Source organism: Ascaphus truei, chromosome 4 (genome assembly GCF_040206685.1).
Source record: "Ascaphus truei isolate aAscTru1 chromosome 4, aAscTru1.hap1, whole genome shotgun sequence".
Classification (NCBI taxonomy): Eukaryota; Metazoa; Chordata; class Amphibia; order Anura; family Ascaphidae; genus Ascaphus; species Ascaphus truei.
In genome coordinates this window covers 26682813-26705217 of record NC_134486.1, presented here as the reverse complement: position 1 = coordinate 26705217, position 22405 = coordinate 26682813, and the positions used below count along the sequence as shown (strand labels likewise).

The 22405-nt window shown below is 41.1% G+C and overlaps 1 protein-coding gene across 2 annotated transcripts; it reads left to right on the top strand.

The window, feature by feature from the left end:
- Nucleotides 1-3356: 3356 nt before the first annotated feature.
- Nucleotides 3357-21318, top strand: LOC142492624 (indolethylamine N-methyltransferase-like). Of its 2 annotated transcripts, none has more exons than XM_075595446.1 (3): nt 3357-3641; nt 18069-18276; nt 20850-21318. In XM_075595446.1, exons 1-3 carry the CDS (start codon nt 3494-3496, stop codon nt 21277-21279), a joined length of 786 nt encoding a protein of 261 aa, XP_075451561.1. In that variant the 5' UTR covers nt 3357-3493; the 3' UTR covers nt 21280-21318. The 2 variants fall into 2 exon arrangements, with proteins under 2 accessions (XP_075451561.1, XP_075451562.1); XM_075595447.1 differs by lacking the exons at nt 18069-18276; nt 20850-21318 and adding exons at nt 3797-4004; nt 6950-7766 and having other exon boundaries at nt 3381-3641.
- The last annotated feature ends 1087 nt before the right edge of the window (nt 21319-22405 follow it).

The window sequence follows — 22405 nt, the reverse complement described above, 5'->3', positions numbered from 1 at the left end:
AGGGGTGTTATTTTATATTGCAGACACCTTACAATTTACACTGCTACATTGCCCACCAAGTCCACCCTCTTTTGAAACTCTAGTTGGCAAAATCTGCCTCCCCTTTTCTAAGCCCATCTTGCTTGCTGGCATCTACCGCCCCCCTAAAGCCCTTCCACAATCCTTGACTGATATCACCCAATTTCTTGCCTCCATTTCCTCTCTGAATGAGAAGAGTGAGCTGCTAGTTCTTGGAGATTTCAACTTCAATTGGCTTGACCCTAAAAACCACAAAATCCAGATACAACTCAAGTCACTTAACCTATCGCAACTCATTTCCCAACCCACACGAATAAACCTGAAGTCGCATAACCATTCCTTGCTAGACTGGATTCTCTCCTCAAACCCCAGCAGAATCCAATCCTCTGGCATCCTTCCTGACATTTTCAGTGACCATGCAATAGTGTACTGTGTAAGGAAAATTAAACCGCCCCATTCAAGCCCCAAAGTTCTCCTAACTAGAACATTTAAAAACTTTAACCCACAACAGTTTCTGGATGACCTTACCAACTGCCCATGGCACAGAATCGATTTAATTCCCGACCCTGATTCTGCGCTCGACTATTTCCAATCCGAGTTCTTAAAACTCTGCGATACCCATGCTCCACTACGCAAAATAAGGGTACGGGGGGCCCACCTTCCATGGGTTACACCTGACCTTATAGCACTCTACCAGTTCAGGGATGCCTTGTGGAAAAGCTACAAAGTAACTGGCACTACCAAGGATCTCAATCACTACAGATGCCTGCGGAACGTGTGCACAAGGCAAACAAGGCATGCAAAAGCACAATATTACTCTGACAATCTCCTCCAGAATACATCAAACCCAGCTAATTTCTGGAAGGTTATCAACAATATATTCCAGCCTCCTAACCATCAACAACCAAGTAATATCACTAAGGGGGATATTACTCTGACAAACCCCACTGACATTGCAAATGCATTCAATGATTACTTTGTGGGGTGTGCCACTAACCTATTAGCGAAACGCAGCACAAACCCCAAACCTGAATCTCATCCTGGGAGTACCCCTATAGTCCCACCCCCTCCCAACACTGCCCACAATTTTCAATTTAGCCCAGTATCTGAAGAGGAGATTACACAAGCGCTCCTCAAACTAAAACTAAGCAGCCAATGTGGACCCGACTTACTACAATCTAGGTTCCTACGACTTGGTGCCCCAGCCATTGCCAAACCAATTGCGTCGATAGTCAACTCTATCCTGTCTGCAGGCCATATCCCTAAGACCTGGAAAACTGCCAGAGTTGTCCCAATCTTCAAAAGTGGGGACAAAAACACTGTCTCAAACTACAGGCCAATCTCACTTCTCCCAATTCTATCCAAAGTTATGGAAAAATGTGTCCACTCCCAATTAAGCGAGTTCTACACCAAGACAAATTTCCCTAGCCAATTCCAGTCTGGGTTTCGTCCCAAACACTCCACCGTAACTACCCTGCTAAAAGTTTGCAATGCAATCCAGTGTGGAATGGAACGGGGACAACTCACTGGTGCAGTATTCCTAGATTTTGCAAAGGCTTTTGACACAGTTGATCATGCTATCCTGCTTAACAAACTCCAGAGCTCTGGAATAGGGAAACATGCTTTAAACTGGTTTCAGTCCTACCTATCAGGAAGATCCCAACATGTGTCCATCTCAGGCTCTAACTCCAACCCCCTGGATATCACCTGTGGTGTCCCGCAAGGCTCTGTTCTGGGGCCCCTACTCTTCTCAGTGTTCATTAATGATCTTCCCACAGCTTGTAAGGAAGCCTCAATACACATGTATGCAGATGACACAATCCTGTATGCACACAGCCATAGCCTCTCTGACCTTCAACACATACTTCAGTCTGACTTTTTGAGACTCGAAAACTGGATTTCCCAAAACAAACTGTTTTTAAACACTGACAAGACTGTAACAATGGTATTTGGGACCAAGACTAAATTTGTAAAGCTTCCAGTGACTGAGCTCCTGATTAGAACCAACGCTAAAACCACCCTAACACCTGTCACTAGTTTTAAATACCTGGGCTTATGGTTTGACTCCCACTTAACATTCGGGATGCACATTGATACCCTGACAACCAAGACCTATGCCAAACTAGGGGTACTTTACAGGAACAAATCCTCCCTAAGTCTCCTGGTCAGAAAGCGTATTGCACAGCAGATGCTAATGCCAATTATTGACTATGGAGACATAGTATATGGCTCGGCTCCTCAAACCCACCTTAGCAAACTTGACACCCTCTACAATTCAATTTGTCGTTTTGTTCTCCAATGCAACTACAACACACATCACTGCGAAATGCTCAAAGAACTAGATTGGTCATCACTAGAGTCTAGGCGCAAAGTTCACCTTTCCTGTCTCACCCTCAAATACTTTCTGGGCAAGCTACCCAGCTACCTGAACAAGCTCCTCACCCCTACCACATGCAGTACCTATCACCTGAGATCAGACTCCAAAAGACTATTCATGGTCCCAAGACTCAACAAAGTATCCGGACGTTCCTCCTTCTCCTTCCGTGCACCCCAAAACTGGAACAACCTACCAGAGACTCTCATATCCACCACCAGCTTAAGTTCTTTCAAATCTAAGGCTGTCTCACACTTTAATCTGGTCTGTAACTGTTTCATAAGCTCATAATATATATTTTCTTTAACTGTGCATGCAATGTCTTGTATATAAATGTATACCTTGTTCATTTATGTAACTGTATTTGTAACCATGTATTATTTGTTTTACTCTGTGCCCAGGACATACTTGAAAACGAGAGGTAACTCTCAATGTATTACTTCCTGGTAAAATATTTTATAAATAAATAAATAAATAAATAAATTATTTTAGTTTTATTATTTTATGCTTATTTTAGGAACTGTTCAGACTTAATTACACTATTTTAGCATTTGCTGAAAATTTTGATTATTTTTCTCCATTACAGTATTTGTTAGAAACAGAAAAACTAAAAACAATCAAATTGAGTTTTAGTGAAATTGGAACCCAGTCAAAAACACGAAAAGATTTTAGAAAGAAAACCACGTCCCAAACACAGGTATTTTTTTAAACTCAAACCACGGTGAAGGTGCCAACCCTTACATCTCTTACATATGGTGTGAATCACACTAACACAATGCTATGTTTTTAGTGCAGACAGACTTAATGATACGTAGACCACAATTATTGCACAAATGTATTGTCATGTGTCATGTCCGATGGATCATTTCAATAATCCTAATGACAAATCATTATCCAGGATACAAAATAAACAAACACAGATCAGCACCGTCCTGTGTGAATGTTTGTGCAGAAGGCTTATCACATGCTCTTAAAATTGATGTAATACTGCGATGCCAACCGCCCTTCTTCCATTCTACCTTCTCAAGCTGGTAACTTAAGGCTTCTACAAGTGCTACTTACTGTAGAAGTAACAGGATCGTTATACCAAGGAGACGCACAATGGATTCCAGTCTCCACAAGCATTACCATGATGAAGAGTTTGATCCAAGAGGGTTATTAGATACATATTGCTATAATGGAACGAATGATATGTTTGAGGAGTTAATTATATTTCCTATTACACAGCTGTTTAAAACATTCTCTTCAGGTATGTTCATTTATAGTTGATATTGACGTTACTGTAAAATATTATCAATTTTGGGGGGAACTGAAGCATGTGAATAAGCTCTTATATTTTGTTCAATTCTTTTCTGATGGGAAAAACAAAGATGTCTTTACCTATTTTCTAACTTTTGGGTGCAGGTCGCGTGAGAGGGGAAACCCTGCTTGATGTTACAATGGGACCTGTAGCTTTTCATCTCTTAACTGCCTGTGATTTCTTCAAAGAGATCAATGTGATAGAATTTACCGATGCAAATATCAGGGAATTTGAAATGTGGAGGAACAAGGAGCCGGGAGCTGCTGACTGGTCTCATGCTGCAAAAATAGTTTGTGAACTGGAAGGAAAGAGGTAAAGTATATTTCAGAACAAAATATAATCTTCAAGCTGAGAAGAATGAAACCTTCATTTGAGGGAGCAGGAAACCCCAACTAAAGAACCTCAAAGCTCAATATTGTGCATGCATTTTTAAAATATGTGTTAAAATGATAAAAAGACAAAGTCAATGCTTCAAACTACACTTGTTTTTTTTAATGAAATGTAATTGTGAAACCACTGGATAAAACATAGTTAATTAACAGAATTGCAGGAATGGTAATAAATAGTTTCCAAGCAATGCCTACTATTTGGTATGCAATAGGGGGGTAAGTAGTCTCGTGTTAGGTATATAATAATCCCCTTGTAGCCCTTAGGTGACAGCTAACCATGGGTTACCAATGACCAGTTGGTCACTTGGGGTACTAGGGGATTACCTTATTAAAAAGTTGCTAAACGTTTATTAATTGAACTTTTATTCTAGGTACTGACTATTAGAGATTGGCGAACCTGTCAATATCTGATCCATAGATTTAAAAAAAAAATCTCCAAAATAGGATCTACACATGGAAATCTGAAGGTGGATTGGGCACTAAAGTATGCTGTGACAGTGGTGCTACCCAGCAGCTGGTTTAGCTCACAATGCTAAAATGTTGTCCTATATTTTGCAGAGGTTGTGGGTTCTTATTCTGTTAGACACACACTGTAGAAATCTGTTATGCGCTCCAGGTATAGATGGAATGAAACCGGATATATGTAATCAGTATGAATCAGATGGGAGGAGAGTAATTGGGGAGCATAATCAAATAGGCAACATCCAAGGGGAGGAGGTGCGGTAAAGAAAGGGGGTAGAGTAAGTCCTCTATATCCTCAGTTGAAACCTCTAGTATCCTCCTCCCTCACAAAGAAACAGACAGCATGAAAGTGCTCACAGGTTCAGGCAGTGGGGAAATCAACTCTCACTGCTAGATGTATATCAAACACAGAGCTCCCACTGTTGGTCAGGCAAAGGGATAAACAACCTCACAATGCTCCGCCATATGCCCCCTTCAGAGCTCCCACGATGGGTCTGGCAATGGGGAAAACACCTTAAAGCTTGCTGTGTGCTTCTGCTTCAAACTCCTGCTATCAGTAGCACTGCATGTCCGCAGTGTAAGCTCCTCCCTCTCCCCCCAGATGGCTGTCTCCAGAGACCAAATGCAGGCACGGAAAGAGACAGGCTCCAGGGCACTCACAAACTGATCCTGATCGCTTGCTTGATCAAACAAAAGGAGTCTCCTTTGAGAAAGACCAGTCATTGTTGAAACGCGTGGGAGGTTTTATACTGTCACTTTTTTATGCTGCAATAAATACTTTTCACTTTTTCTACTTTGGGACCATAATTTTTCATTTTGTTTGATCAAGCAAGTGATCAGGATCAGTTTGTGAGTGCCCTGTCTCTTTCTGTGTCTCATTCTGTTTGAGCCTGATATCCGTTCCCCCTTTCTCATAAATGGCTATAGGTTTGTCAATATAGTTCTTGTGGAAATTCAAGAGTAGGAGGGTGGGGGTGGTATTGGGTGCGAGTCATTTGAATATACTTTGTATTTCCTCTTATTTAAGGTACTGTTGTCGCCTTTTTGAGTATACACTGGCGACACACTTTATTCGAGCTCGGCTAGTCCCACGAATTCGGGTATACCCGGGTGTATTGAGGTTTGTGACTGTTTTCTGCCCGAGTGCATTGGGTTATTTTCCAAGCAGGGATTGAAGCATTTTATTCCCACTGGCTGCAATACTGCACAGTATATATATATATACTGCATTACAATTCATGAATTTATGCCATCTGGTAGACACGCGAAGCATAGCAGCCTATTAAATCCTAATCATTATCATTTAACAGATCAGCCGCCCGTCAGCCAGGCATGAACCCAGGCTGGGAAGGCAAACGCAACGGGGCTTGTCAGAGGTGAGGAGCGGCGCATTCCAGGTATCTGCCAGGTACATACTGGGTATTTGCTCGAATAAAGTGTGTCGGTGCAGTAAGTGTCCATCTCTATGTTATTTTGAGGGAGATTTAGGGGATATATATATAGTGCTTGGGATGCTATTAAAATTATTATCTTACATTTACATGGTGTCAATTATGTATTCAGTGCTTTAGAGTACTGTATAAGAGAGGAAAATAATACATATAAGGAAAAGAGAATAATACATGAAGAATTGAGAAAATACATTAACTAACAAGGATAATTGAATTCCATTTAATAAATACTCATTAATTAGTGATTATGTAAAGTCTGACAACTTTCAATGTTTCAACTCTTAATAAGAATATCTTATCATTCTACTTTCTGTCATAGGGACATAACTCAGGTTTCTGTGTGGAAGGTGTAAAAGATGTCAGGAACTGGTAAAACCTGAGATTTTTTTTAAAGTCCATTCTGTACTGCACTGACACAGATAGGGACATATTTACTGACCAGTCTTCTGCTCATTTTGTATTTATAATTGTCTTACTCATTAGAGATGGGTGAATCCGCCCAAATCCGTTTCACATATTTTCTCGCATTTCCCCCCCAAAATCCATTTTACGGTATCAAATAAGCAAAAAGATTTGGTCGCTTTTAATACGCGCGGATTCATCAAAAACGCCATTGGATACAACCTGTGGATGGATTTGTAGAACCCAATCCACGAATTCAGCGATCTGCTGTCGGATTCCTACGAATCGGATTCTACAAATGCGTCCCACAGGTTGCGAAATCTGCTAAGTGTACTGATAATTCTGTAATAATAAAAAATCCACAAAATGAGAATTTACCTTTTTGAGATTGATCCGCTGAAATCCGTGGACCAAAGGAGCCGGTGGATACGCTACAGATCCAAATCCGCCCATCTCTATTAGTCATTTGAGTGACACGTCTAGATTATTTTCTGAATGTACCACTGTTTGCTCCAAAACTGCCACGTGATCCTTTTTTTTTTTGTAATTTCAGTGAGGAGTGGCAAGGAAAGGAAGACAAAGCAAGAAGAGGAGTGAAATGCGTTGTCAAATGTGATTTCACCAAAGATAACCCTTTAGAGCCTGTTGTCCTGCCACAGATGGACTGTCTGCTCTCCATTTTTGTCTTGCAAGTTGTTAGCAAGGACCTCAAGGCTTTTTGTAACAACCTGAAAAAACAAGCGGCAATGCTAAAAACTGGGGGACATATGTTACTGGTAGCAACATATAATGGTTCGTGCTATATGATTGGTGAGCACAAGTTCTTCTCTCTGTCATTTGAGGAGGAGTTTATAAGAGAGTCTGTTCGTGATGCAGGATTCATCATTGAGAATTTGGAACATTACCTACTAAAAAGACCAGCAATTTCGCAACTTATGACCATGTTATATTTATGATAGCACGCAAGGAGAGGGAGGTTTAGTGAAGAAAGGTATACAACAATTTATCTGACACTTTACCTACTGAATTTCAAAAATACATCAAACATCTCAATGACTACTTATAAAATAAAAGGAATGACCATATTACTAGGAATTGTACAATTTTAAGTGTTACTGCAGTGACATGACAGGGAAGTATATGTATGCATATATTTATTTGTGTACATACACTATATGTACATGTATGACACAACATTTATTATGTATTCTTTACATTATCTTTACTAATATCTTAGAATTAGAATAAGGTTATACTATAAAAATGTAACCCAAGTTAGCGCTGAACTTAGAAAGTTTTAGCTGGAAGACATAGACCTACAGTAAATGCATAGTATAATAACTTTTGATTTGCAGCCTATTGGGATCGGAGGGGGGAGGGAGTGGGAGAACGGGGGGGGGGGGGGAGGATTGGGCGGAAATACATATAATATGTTAAGGAGAAGAAACATATTGAAGAAAATAAAATCATTTCTGGAACCATCAGCCCATCTGTGTCTCTACTACAACGTGTATAAAGAACCAATGGGAAAAATGGAGGCCAACACCAGTCCTCAAGGGCCACCAACAGGTCAGGTTTTCAGGATATCCCTGCTCCAGCACAGGTGGTACTGTCATAATGACTGAGCCACTGATTGAGCCACTTGTGCTGAAGCAGGAATATCCTGAAAACCTGACCTGTAGGTGGCCATTGAGGACTGGAGTTGGCCTCCCCTGATCTCATATCATCTAGGAATTGTAGACGTTTAAGTGTAGCTGCAGTGACATGACGGGGAAGTGTCTGTATGCATATAATGTATTTATTTGTGTACATACACTATATGTACATGTACTGTATGACAAGATCTTTATTATTTATTCTTTACTGTACATTATCTTTACTAATATGTTAGAATTAGAATAAGGTTATACTATAAAAATGTAACCCAAGTTATCGACAAACTTAGAAAGATTCAGCTGGAAGACACAGAAAATGCTTTACAGAAGACCAAGTAATCTTATTAAGATAAGGGTAATAAGGTGCACAAGATCCTAGCCAATAAACTTAGAGGGTTAAGGTCTAAAACACAGATTTCAGCCACTAAACCAAAGAATGGGCAAATTACGCATAACGATAAATATCATCAATCTAGAAATGATGTATAACCCCACACTGACTCACAAATTCTCCTCTAAGGCAGGGGTGTTCAAACTTTCTGTGCTGCCTCCACACCCCCCCCCCCCCCTGCCTGCCAGCCCCTGTGCTCGCACCCCCCCTTACCTAATATCCAGCGTCAAAAGACACGCAAGATCATTTGACGCACATTGCTATGGCGACGCACACGTCACATGACCCTGTGGCGTCATTTGACGCCGCGTTGCTGAAGATAAGGTAGGAGAGGTCCATGCCCCCCCAGAATAATCTTGCAGCCCCCACTTTGCACACCCCTGCTCTAAGGTACCGTATATACCGTAATCTGGTCTCCCCAGACCAAAACTCCAAACTCTGAAGAAATATAATCTACAAAAATTGTAGAAAGATGATCTTAAGACCCCAAATACTAAAAAACAAAACTGGAATTATTATCCTGGAAGACCCCAGAACCTAATGGCTGATCAAATACTTACTAAAAAATGACATTAACATCCTATCCCCAATCTTAATACTGTACTGTAGATGTTTTTAATATATTTTTGAGGGAGAGCAGATCCTGGAAAAGATGACAGGAGCGAGCACTGTGATACTCCATAAAGAAGGTAAAGACCCAATGAGCTGTGACCGCTACAGACTTATTTCCCTGCGAAACAAATATCTTAAGGTGTATAGTAAGATTCATGACAATAGATTAAAACCAATCCTTCCAGATCTAATACACAATGAGCAATAGGGTTTATTATTGAGTGTCAGGCGTAGTATAAAACTAGGAAAATTATAACTCTAGACACAAAGCCATTATACTATGCATAGACACAGAAAGGCATTCAATATGATCAAATGGAGATTCCTAAATAAGATACTGGAAGCATTCGACTTCAAAGAGTCGTACCTTAGTGGGGTACAAGCTCTTTCCAAAAATCCTACTGCAATCCTGAAACTCCTCAGGGGTGATTTTTATCAAATAAAAAATCACTAATGGGACAAGGCAGGGCTGTCCTCTTTCGCCCCTGTTGTTTATAATAGAGCCGCTTGCAGCCACAATCAGAGAAAATCCCAATATTCAAGGTATAAATGTAACCATTCCAAGTCACAAAATCCATCTACTAAAGTTGAATTTCTATTACAAATGGAGGGAGACACATTTAAAATACTTGGGCATAAAACTATCAATTCCTATTTAGATATCTATTCAGATCTATTCACCCAAATCAAGGAGGATTTACAAATATGGAATAAATGTCACTTATTATGAATGCGTAGCATAACCTCAGTAATAATGAATATTCTCCCTTCAAAACCGTACCAACTTCAATTCCACTTAAATATATCAATGTTATCCGGAATAAAATAGTGCAATTTATTTATTATGATAAAAAAACAGAGTTGCTAAGCCAGTCCTGCTAGCACCAAGGACAATAGGGGTAGTAATGGTGCCTAACATTGGGCGATATTATCTAGCTGCACTCCTGAGCAGTGTTGTAACTACATTTCTTGTGCCCCACTGCAAAAAAATTTAACGGCCCCCCTAAACAAAAAAACAAAATACATTTTGTTTCCACTAGGGACCCCATGTGAGCGGCCTGTTGAGCACCCCTCCCCTCCCACACCTTACCTAACCCCCTCACAGTTCCCTTCTTTTCCTCACACTTCCCCCTCTCATTCTCTCCCCCCTTTCCTACTCTTCTTCCCTCTCTCACTCACTCTCCCGCCCCCCTCTCCCTCAAACAGCCCCATTTTTCGTTCAATCCCCCCACAGACAATTCCCACCTGCTTACAGGCACACAAACACACACACACACACACACACACACACACACACACACACACACACACACACACACACACACACACACACACACACACAAACACACACACAGACACACACACACACACACACACTACCTGGGGGGGGGAGGGATAAGGCTGCAAAGAGGAATTACCTGAGTACAGGGAAGGCCCCGACCCCACAGCAAGCAGATGCAGAGAGCAGCAGTGGAACTTGAACCCAACATCCAGTGCCGGCCGGCAGGGCCCCCTGCGCTCTCGGGCTCCCTCGCATTGTGGGGGTTAGCAGCACGGTGGTTACGCCACTGCACCTGAGACAGATTACAGACTGGCATTCGGGAATTAGGCTTTATGGTTGTGATAAAAGCGTAAATAAAAAACACAGTCTGAGGATTATATTGTTACAGAAATAACACGTGAATTTATTAAGATAGCAAACAGGTGCACACAGGAGGAAAGCTTCAAAACAAAAGCTTCGCTGCAGATAATACGGTATGAGATACATTTATACCCTAAAAACTAAAGCTCACACCCCTTTATGGGGGGGGGGGCTTGCGCGTCACTAAATATTACATCATTTTTGTAATACATGATAATACTAAAAACTGAGTCAGTTTGTAATACATAACAAATTATGTAAGTGTGCGTCAACTAAAAACCATTATGGGGTTAAATGTGATGTTTTCTATTTTCTCACCTGACATGTAAATATGTGAAAAAGTTAAACTGTAAGAATCTGAGCGTATCTCAATTGCGGCTGATTGGACTAGAAAAGATCAACAAACATCAGCTAGGAGCGAAAAACATTCCATTCTCTGGTTCACACGTTTGGTCACACAGACATTTCTTCACATAGAAAAAATGACACACAAGACTTACAAACGCAAGACAAAATGGCGGACAAACGAAGTCACACAAAATGGCTGCTTAGATCCTAGTGCTCTTTACGTCATAACCCCATTAATGTCCTTTTTTCTCAACTTTGTCAGTTGGGTAGAGATAGAGTCTGCATTACTTAACCAATTGCATTAGGGGCTCATCTCTGATTAGAAAAGGATAAAAAAAAAAGATTTTAGTACAATTTCATGTGGAGGTGATAAAGTTTACATTGAAGATATGGATCATGGTTAAAGGAAAATGTAAGATGATCTCATCCCAATCCAGACTTATTCCCTTATTGGACAAACCAAAGTATCCCTTGCGGTACAGCACAATTAAGTACAATGATTGGAAAAACAGGAATATTCTGGAGAGTGGGAACGTGCTATCTAATTGAAAATTATAAAAATGTGAGGTATTAATCTAGAATTATTCCCTATCAAACTCTGAAGTATTAGGTATCTTCAAATGAGACATTTCATTATCTACCGTTGTTGGTGGGCTAATAAAGATGTGATGAGGAGCTAGTCGCCCTTGGAGACCGTCCAAGCCACAACTATATGAGGAAGTGAGAAACTGATCTCCAAACCGATTTTTCAAATGAGTACACCTGGGACAATGCATTAAACAAAATGATATTCACATGTTACCTTATGCCCAAAAGATTGAGCCAGATATTTCCACATCCCATGGGTCGGTGCTGGAGGAACTGTGGCCAGATAATGGACAAGGCCCATACGTCAGGGCTCCATCCAGGAGTACAGAGATAATTAATCTCCCATATCCTAACGGCAGCCAGATGCTCTATTTTAGTGTCAGGGAAAAATCCCTTGATACGTTTCGAAAGGGCGGTCACCCAGAGAATCAATGAAGTGCGACTAATGGAGAACCTCATACGGTTAAGAATTTCCATAAGGTTTGGGATCGCTGGGTTAATAGTTGAAAAAGTACCAAGAGGTTTCAGCCTCATACAGTAATTCTGCAAGGGACACACTGGTTGAGAAATGGGGGACACAGGATTTGGCCGGATTCGGTTAGGTGGGGGTTACCCCTCTCCTCCCACCTCCCTTCTGCTTGTTGGTTTCCCTTTCACTTAATTCTTGAAAACATAATGAAAAAATAAGTAACAAAAAAAAATAAGTTTATATTATTGTAGTACAGTTTCTCAATCCCCCCCCCGCCCCCTCTGCCCACTCCGCACCCTCGGGGAGATTACACAGCCTATGCTACATGTGTGTGGTGCACTACTTGTTTGAAGCAGGAGATACTGACCTGTCTGCGGTAGAGTAGAGACATGGACAGGCTTAACTTCTTGTTCTGTAGTTCTTTCTCTGGTGTTCAGCGCCTCCAGCTGTAGTGGGTACCAGGGTGTTCCGGAAATCAGCCCCCACTACTGCAGTCTTCTCCCTCCTGCCCAAGGACTGATACTCAGACAGGAGTTTATAGTAGAACAAGGATCTTTATTGGTATACATCAGGCATCCACTGCAGTTCTCCCCACAGTGGTGCAGGCCTTGGTCTTAAAGTCCTTGGTGGCTCAACGTGATGTTCCCTCTGTCTAACGACTGAGGGTGAGCACGCTCATCCCTGCCATGGGAGAGACTCACAGCTCTTCCTTCCTCTCTTCACTGAAGCAGGAATCAGACAAACTAACTTTTGCTACACCCACTTGGAAAACTCAAGGTGGGGCGGGCTCATGGACTGTGCCTATCCCTGATAGGCTTACACAGGCCATGAGTCACCACCTTAATTCCATTACTCACAAGAGGGGCATAAGGGGGTCAAGAGCCCATAGATTTAACCTGTTACTGCCTGTTGTTAACAGGACTTACATAACAGGGATAACAAGGGGAAAGAAAGATATAATGGGACATACCCTGTTACACTAATATGTGTAATATATAATTTTACTTTATAATAAGGTGTTAACTAGTAATTATATTACTTTCATTATAGTAGTTATACTAACATTGACTAAAGTACTATAGGTAAACGTTTGCAAAGGGAACAGTATAGGAACTGCTAGAGATATATTATACAAGCTTGGAGAATGGCAAACATAGGATGTTCCTTCAAATAAGCCCATCAGATATGGTATAAGGGCTGCACACAGTACAAAACATCTCTTGTACTAAGCAAAACCACCTAGAAAGTTTCACCATTCTACAAACTACTTTAAACTACTTTTTTTTTAAATAAAATCATAAGAACCCTTTCTCCTCCTTAGCGCCAGCCTGTTAGTAAGGACTGGTTCTGTAAAAATAGACCACACCCTGTATAACGTTTAGGAAGTGTTATGAAACATTAATTGTAATTTTCAGTATTTATGGTACTGTAGGAGAGATTATAGGAGAAAACCAAAATGGCAAAATGAAGAATAAGTAAAAACACAAATAAACCACAAAGTCAACAGTTGTTATAAATTAATCGATGTGCTAATAATGTATTAATTACAAGTTTAAGAGCCAGGCCTGTAGCTTACAATTTCACCCAGGAAGAAATGTATTCCATCTAGCACCAAGAAAAGATTAGACCAAGCACACATCCCTCTTCCCCCTCTGAGGTTTACAAAGGAGCATAAATATGTCCTGCCCCCCAACATTGCATGCATGGATTAACTAAAGAACCATCAGATTCAGCCCAAATTAATAAGCAATATATTGAATCAACTCTGAAATATAATGAGAAACTCTAGTCGCACAGTAACTGCAATGTTAGGACTGTATATACTCTGAGGGTTTATAGCATGTGATTCCTCTACCGTCAACACAGCATCTTCTAACCTGATGAGAATTTACCTAACAAGGATGAGCTATCTCATGATATTCACATGATAAAAGTTAACTATTGTGATCAAAATGTAGCCAGGATTGTTAGCATGACTTTTCAATGATCTTTCATCATAATATTATCTCACTGTTCAATACATGGTGTAGATACTGTATGGGCACAAGAGATATTTAAGACAACTGCTTAAAAATGTGTCTTCATTCAAGTTTTCCATTGTTTGTATCTGTGTTTACAAAACACACGGTTTCCAAATAATAAACAGACAGATTGATTAAATCTTTTCATACTGCACATAAGGCACATACACAAATGTTTCACATAGATACTTTATGTACTATTACAACAATGATAACACTTAGAAAGTCAGGCCTGGGTGTTTGGAGAAAACCACAACATTAATAAAATAACAAGCAACAACTTCTTCCCCACTGCACTCAAACCTGGTGCCCTCATGTTGGGGAATTGTGGGAAACCGACATTCTATACAGGGTGGTTAATTTGTAGGCCAGTGCAAAGTTTAAATAACTGTAAACATGTATGTGTAAACATGAAGACGAGACGGGTTAGTATTAGAAAGCTTTTTACAGACTACTACATATACAGTATGATGCACTCTTGTTAAAAAGGTATCGCAGTATGCAGTGAATTTCCAGACTATTCTGGCTTTTCTGGCTTTCCACTAATACCTAGTGAATAGAAATGATTTTATGAATTAATGGAGGAATGTTGGTCATTAATTAATAAATAATATTGAATATTGAAAATGTGCTGTATTTGCAAGTACAGTATCTGTGAGTAACATATACATTTCTACTGTTGACAATACTCCAATTTTACATTCATATTTGCACTGATGCGGAAATATTTGTGTATTCAAATGTAAACAGCAGAAGTTTGTGCCATAGCCAGTTCCACAGTGAAGGAATGAATTAACTCTACATATATGCTGCTGGATTGAGTGAATAAAGACTGATTGACAACAAAATCATGTTATTTGATAGTTGTACCGTATTTGATTTTTATTACAAATTAAACAAGTTGCTGATCCCATATTTAGGTACAAATACTCTAATTAATTGCATATAGATAACTGGGAGATTGCACTGCTACATGGTGTGGTGTGGTGCATACCTGCTAGCTCACAGTAGATCTGAGTCTCCTACGGTGTTGTGGAGGCGGTCAGAACAGGCTTCTGGGGTAGTGACTGATTTGTACTCATGGTGACAGCGCCTCCATCTCTTGCAGGCCCCAGGGATGAGGGAGACAATCCCTACAGGAGAACTTCTTTACCCTTCCCCTGATAGATTGCAGTCTCAGGCAAGGTATAGATCAGGCCTGCACAACTCGTAAAGCGAGAAGGGCCGAAATGCTCCAAGGAAAAAAAATTTGGGCCGCACGGGTAAAATCATCATCCTCATCCTCATCATCATCATCATAATCCTCATATCTCCCCCAGAACCCATCACTATCAACCTTTGCGATACTCCCCATCTATCTCTCATACCCCCATCTCTCCCCCTCACCCACACACATAATACCCCCCTGAACACCACACACATAATACCCCCCTGCACACCACACACATCCCACCCCCCCTGCACCTCACATCCTTTTCCCCCCTGCACCTCACACCACTCTCCCCCCTGCACCTCACACCACTCTCCCCCCCCTGCACCTCACACAACTCTCCCCCCCTGCACCTCACACCACTCTCCCCCCCTGCACCTCACACCACTCTCCCCCCCTGCACCTCACACCACTCTCCCCCCCTGCACCTCACACCACTGTCCCCCCTGCACCTCACACCACTCTCCCCCCTTGCACCTCACATCACTCCCCACTTGCACCTCCAATCACCCCCCCCCCCCTGCACCTCCAATCACCCCCCTGCACCTCCAATCAACCCCCCTGCACCTCCAATCACCTCCCCTGCACCTCCAATCACCCCCTCTGCACCTCCAATCACCCCCCCTGCACCTCCAATCACCCCCCCTGCACCTCCAATCACCCCCCCTGCACCTCCAATCACACCCCCTGCACGTCCAATCACCCCCCTGCACCTCCAATCACCCCCCCTGCACCTCCAATCACCCCCCCTGCACCTCCAATCACCCCCCCTGCACCTCCAACCACCCCCCCTGCACCTCCAATCACCCCCCCGTGCACCTCCAATCACCCCCCTGCACCTCCAATCACCCCCCCTGCACCTCCAATCACCCCCCCTGCACCTCCAATCACCCCCCCTGCACCTCACCTCACTGCACCTCACCTCCCCTGCACCTCACCTAAATGCACCTCACCCCCCTGCACCGCACCTCAATCCACTTCACCTCCCTGCACCTCACCTCACCCCCCTGCACCTCACCTCAATGCAGCTCACATCACCCCCGGGACCGCGGGGAATCGCCGCCATTTTTTTTTTTTAAGTTTTTTTTTTTTTTTTAAATCTCATCGGGGGCCGCACAGAGAGGCCGGGCGGGCCACATGCGGGCCGTATGTTGTGCAGCCCTGGTATAGATGAACAGGAACACACTTTATTGTACACTGCAGCTCTTACAGTATTCACAGCAGCAGGCAATTCTTGAGGCTTCACCTTCAGGATGTGCCCTGGATCTTCACTCCAAGCCAAGGGGCCCCGAAGTAGTCCTTGCTCTTCCCTTACTCCCTGGTGAAGTAAGATGTATAGTCTCCCACTCCACTCCCCTTGGGGAGGGAGTACAAACTGACAGAGCCCTGCACAGTTGTTGTGATAGACCAGCCTCTCTCAAGGGTAGAAGCAACACTGCTAAATTTGGGCAGTGCAGCTTCTTAAGTACAGGAAAAGCAGGAACCAGGTCTAAGTCCCTGATTGGACACATGGGCCTAGTTGTACCGCCTCCCCTGTGACTCACTGAAGCTGCTGGGGGTGCGTAAAACCCAGGATTAGACCTGGCGGCCTGATCTTACCAGGGCTTACAACCGGGAGAAGGGCATACTGGTTGCCAGAAACTAGCCATTGCTACATATAATTAATTAGAGATAGGCAAAACATGGTATATGAAATCTGAGTGTTCCAGAACCTCACATTCCAAAACCCAAACCCTTAAGATTTTTAGAACGAGAACCTCAGGTCCAATACCCATCTCTAGTGCCTCTCGCCATTTATTTTTCAATTGTTTTTTAGTTTTAAGTTACATTATTTTAGTTTTATTATTTTATGCTTATTTTAGGAAATGTTCAGACTTAATTACACTATTTTAGCATTTGCTGAAAATTTTGATTTTTTTTCTCCATTACAATATTTGTTAGAAACACAAAAACTAAAAACAATCAAATTGAGTTTTAGTGAAATTGGAACCCAGTCAAAAACACGAAAAGATTTTAGAAAGAAAACCACGTCCCAAACACAGGTATTTTTTTAAACTCAAACCACGGTGAAGGTGCCAACCCTTACATCTCTTACATATGTGTGAATCACACTAACACAATGCTATGTTTTTAGTGCAGACAGACTTAATGATACGTAGACCACAATTATTGCACAAATGTATTGTCATGTGTCATGTCAGATGGATCATTTCAATAATCCTAATGACAAATCATTATCCAGGATACAAAATAAAAAAACACAGATCAGCACCGTCCCGTGTGAATGTTTGTGCAGAAGGCTTATCACATGCTCTTAAAATTGATGTAATACTGCGATGCCAACCGCCCTTCTTCTATTCTACCTTCTCAAGCTGGTAACTTAAGGCTTCTACAAGTGCTACTTACTGTAGAAGTAACAGGATCGTTATACCAATGGATTCCAGTCTCCACAAGCATTACCATGATGAAGAGTTTGATCCAAGAGGGTTATTAGATACATATTGCTATAATGGAATGAATGATATGTTTGAGGATTTGGTTGTATTTCCTATTACACAGCTGTATAAAACATTCTCTTCAGGTATGTTCATTTATAGTTGATATTGACGTTACTGTAAAATATTATCAATTTTGGGGGGAACTGAAGCATGTGAATAAGCTCTTATATTTTGTTCAATTCTTTTCTGATGGGAAAAACAAAGATGTCTTTACCTATTTTCTAACTTTTCGGTGCAGGTCGTGTGAGAGGGGAAACCCTGCTTGATGTTACAATGGGACCAGCAGCTTTTCATCTCTTAACCGCCTGTGATTTCTTCAAAAAGATCAATGTGATAGAATTTACCGATGCAAATATCAGGGAATTTGAAATGTGGAGGAACAAGGAGCCGGGAGCTGCTGACTGGTCTCATGCTGCAAAAATAGTTTGTGAACTGGAAGGAAAGAGGTAAAGTATATTTAAGAAAAAATATATAATCTTCAAGCTGAGAAGAATGAAACCTTCATTATAGGGAGCAGGAAACCCCAACTAAAGAACCTCAATGCTCAATATTGTGCATGCATTTTTAAAATATCTATTAAAATGATAAAAAGGCAAAGTCAATGCTTCAAACTACCCTTGTTTTTTTAATGAAATGTAATTGTAAAACCACCGGCTAAAACATAGTTAATTAACAGAGTTGCAGGAATGGTAATGAATAGTTTCCAAGCAATGCCTACTATTTGGTTTGCAATAGTGGGGTAAGTAGTCTCGTGTTAGGTATATAATAATCCCTTTGTAGCCCTTAGGTGACAGCTAACCATGGGTTACCAATGACCAGTTGGTCACTTGGGGTACTAGGGGATTAAATTATTAAAAAGTTGCTAAACGTTTATTAATTGAACTTTTATTCTAGGTACTGACTATTAGAGATTGGCGAACCTGTCAATATCTGATCCACAGATTTAAAAAAAAAATCTCCAAAATAGGATCTACACGTGGAAATCCGAAGGTGGATTGCGCACTAAAGTATGCTGTGACAGTGGTGCTACCCAGCAGCTGGTTTAGCTCACAATGCTAAATGGTGTCCTATATAGCAGAGGTTATGGGTTCTGAGTCTGTTAGACACACACTGTAGAAATCTGTTATGCACTCCAGGTATAGATGAAATGAAACTGGATATATGTAATCAGTATGAATCAGATGGGGGGAGAGTAATTGGGGAGCATAATCAAATAGGCGACATCCAAGGGGAGGAGGTGCGGTAAAGAAAGGGGGTAGTGTAAGTCCTCTATATCCTCAGATGAACCCTCTAATATCCTCCTCCCTCACAAAGAAACAGTGCAATGGTGCAGACAGCATGAAAGTGCTCACAGGTTCAGGCAGTGGGTAAATCACCTCTCACTGCTAGATGTATATCAAACACAGAGCTCCCATGGTTGGTGAGGCAAAGGGATAAACCAACCTCACAATGCTCTGTATATGTCCCCTTCAGAGCCCCACGGTGGGTCTGGCAATGAGGAAAACACCTCTCAAAGCTTCCTGTGTGCTCCACTGTGTGCTCCTGCTTCAAACTCCTGCAATCAGTAGCACTGCATGTCCGCAGTTTAAGCTCCTCCCTCTCCCCCCAGATGGGTGCCTCCAGAGACCAAATGCAGGCACAGAAAGAGACAGGCTCCAGGGCACTCACAAACTGATCCTGATCGCTTGCTTGATCAAACTAAACGAGTCTCCTTTGAGAAAGACCAGTCATTGTTTGAAACGTGTGGGAGGTTTTATAGTCACTTTTTTATGCTGCAATAAATACTTTTCACTTTTTTCTACATTGGGACCATGATTTTTCATTTTGTTTGATCAAGCAAGTGATCAGGATCAGTTTGTGAGTGCCCTGTCTCTTTCTGTGTCTGATTCTGTTAGAGCCTGATATCCGTTCCCCCTTTCTCATAAATGGCTATAGGTTTGTCAATATAGTTCTTGTGGAAATTCAAGAGTAGGGGGTGGGGGGAGTTATTGGGTGCGAGACATTTGAATATACTTTGTATTTCCTCCTATTTAAAGTATTCGCCTTTTTGAGTATAAGTGTCCAGCTCCATGGTATTTGGAGGGAGATTTAGGGGATATATATATATATATATATAGTGCTTGGGACCCTATTAAAATTATTATCTTACATTTACATGGTGTCAATTATGTATTCAGTGCTTTAGCGTACTGTATAAGAGAGGAAAATAATACAAATAAGGAAAGGAGAATAATACATGAAGAATTGAGAAAATACAGTAACTAACAAGGATAATTGAATTCCATTTCATAAATACTCATTAATTAGTGATTATGTAAAGTCTGACAACTTTCAATGTTTCAACTCTTAATAAGAATACCTTATCATTCTACTTTCTGCCATAGGGACATAACTCAGTTTTCTGTGTGGAAGGTGTAAAAGATGTCAGGAATTGGTAAAAGCTGAGATTTTATTTAATCCATTCTGTACTGCACGGACACAGATAGGGACATATTTACTGACCAGTCTTCTGCTCATTTTGTATTTTTAATTGTCTTACTCATTAGAGATGGGTGAATCCGCCCAAATCTTTTTCACATATTTTCTCGCATTTCCCACCCCAAAATCCGTTTTACGGTGTCAAATAAGCAAAAAGATTTGGTCGCTTTTAATACGCGCGGATTCATCAAAAACCGCCATTGGATACAACCTGTGGACGGATTTGTAGAACCCAATCCACGAATTCAGCGATCTGCTGGCGGATTCTTACGAATCGGATTCTACAAATGCGTCCCACAGGTTGCGGAATCTGCTAAGTGTACTGATAATTCTGTAATAATAAAAAATCCACAAAATGAGAATTTACCTTTTTGAGATTGATCTGCTGAAATCCGTGGACCAAAGGAGCCGGTGGATCCGCTGCGGATCCAAATCCGCCCATCTCTATTAGTCCTTTGAGTGACACGTGTCTTTATATTCTGCATGTACCACTGTTTGCTCCAAAACTGCTATGTGATCCTTTTTATTTTTTAAATTTCAGTGAGGAGTGGCCAGGAAAGGAAGACAAAGCAAGAAGAGCAGTGAAACGCGTTGTCAAATGTGATTTCACCAATGATAACCCTTTAGAGCCTGTTGTCCTGCCACAGATGGACTGTCTTCTCAGCATGTATGTCTTACAAGTTGTTAGCAAGGACCTCCAGGCTTTTTGTAACAACCTGAAAAAACTAGCGGCAATGCTAAAAACTGGGGGACATATGTTACTGGTAGCGTCATATAATAGTTCGTGCTATAGGATTGGTGAGCACAAGTTCTTCTCTCTGTCATTTAAGGAGGAGTTTATAAGAGAGTCTGTTTGTGATGCAGGATTCATCATCGAGAATTTGGAAACATTACCTACTAAAAAGACCAGCAATTTTGCAACTTATGACCATGTTATATTTATGATAGCACGCAAGGAGAGGGAGGTTTAGTGAAAAAAGGTATACAACAATTTATCTGACACTTTACAGTACCTACTGAATATCAAAAATACAGCAAACATCTCAATGACTACTTATAAATTAAAAGGAATGTACATTTTTAAGTGTTACTGCAGTGACATGACAGAGAAGTATATGAATGCATATATTTATTTGTGTACATACACTATATGTACATGTACTGTATGACACAACATTTATTATGTATTCTTTACATTATCTTTACAAATATCTTAGAATAAGGTTATACTATAAAAATGTAACCCAAGTTAGCGCTGAACTTGGAAAGATTCAGCTGGAAGACACAGACATACGGTAAAATACATAGTATAACAATTTTGATTTTCAGCCTTTTGGGATGAGTGGGGGGGGGGGGCGGGGAATTGGGAAAAATACATATAATATGTTAAGGAGAAGAAAACACATTGAAGAAAATAAAATCATTTCTGGACCCATCAGCCCATCTGTGTCTCTACTACAACGTATATAAAGAACCAATGGGAAAAATGGAGGCCAACACCAGTCCTCAAGGGCCACCAACAGGTCAGGTTTTCAGGATATCCCTGCTTCAGCACAGGTGGTACTGTCATAATGACTGAGCCACTGATTGAGTCACCTGTGCTGAAGCAAGAATATCCTGAAAACCTGACCTGTTGGTGGCCCTTGAGGACTGGAGTTGGCCTCCCCTGAACTAATATCATCTAGGAAATGTAAATGTTTAATTGTAGCTGCAGTGACATGACGGGGAAGTGTCTGTATGCATATAATGTATTTATTTGTGTACATACACTATATGTACATCTACTGTATGACAAGATCTTTATTATTTATTCTTTACTGTACATTATCTTTACTAATATGTTAGAATTAGAATAAGGTTATACTATAAAAATGTAACCCAAGTTAGCGACGAACTTAGAAAGATTCAGCTGGAAGACACAGAAAATGCTTTACAGAAGAACAAGTAATCTTATTAAGATAAGGGTAATAAGGTGCACAACATCCTAGCCAATAAACTTAGAGGGTTAAGGTCTAAAACACAGATTTCAGCCACTGAACCAAAGAATGGGCAAATTACGCATAACGATAAATATCATCAATCTAGAAATGATGTATA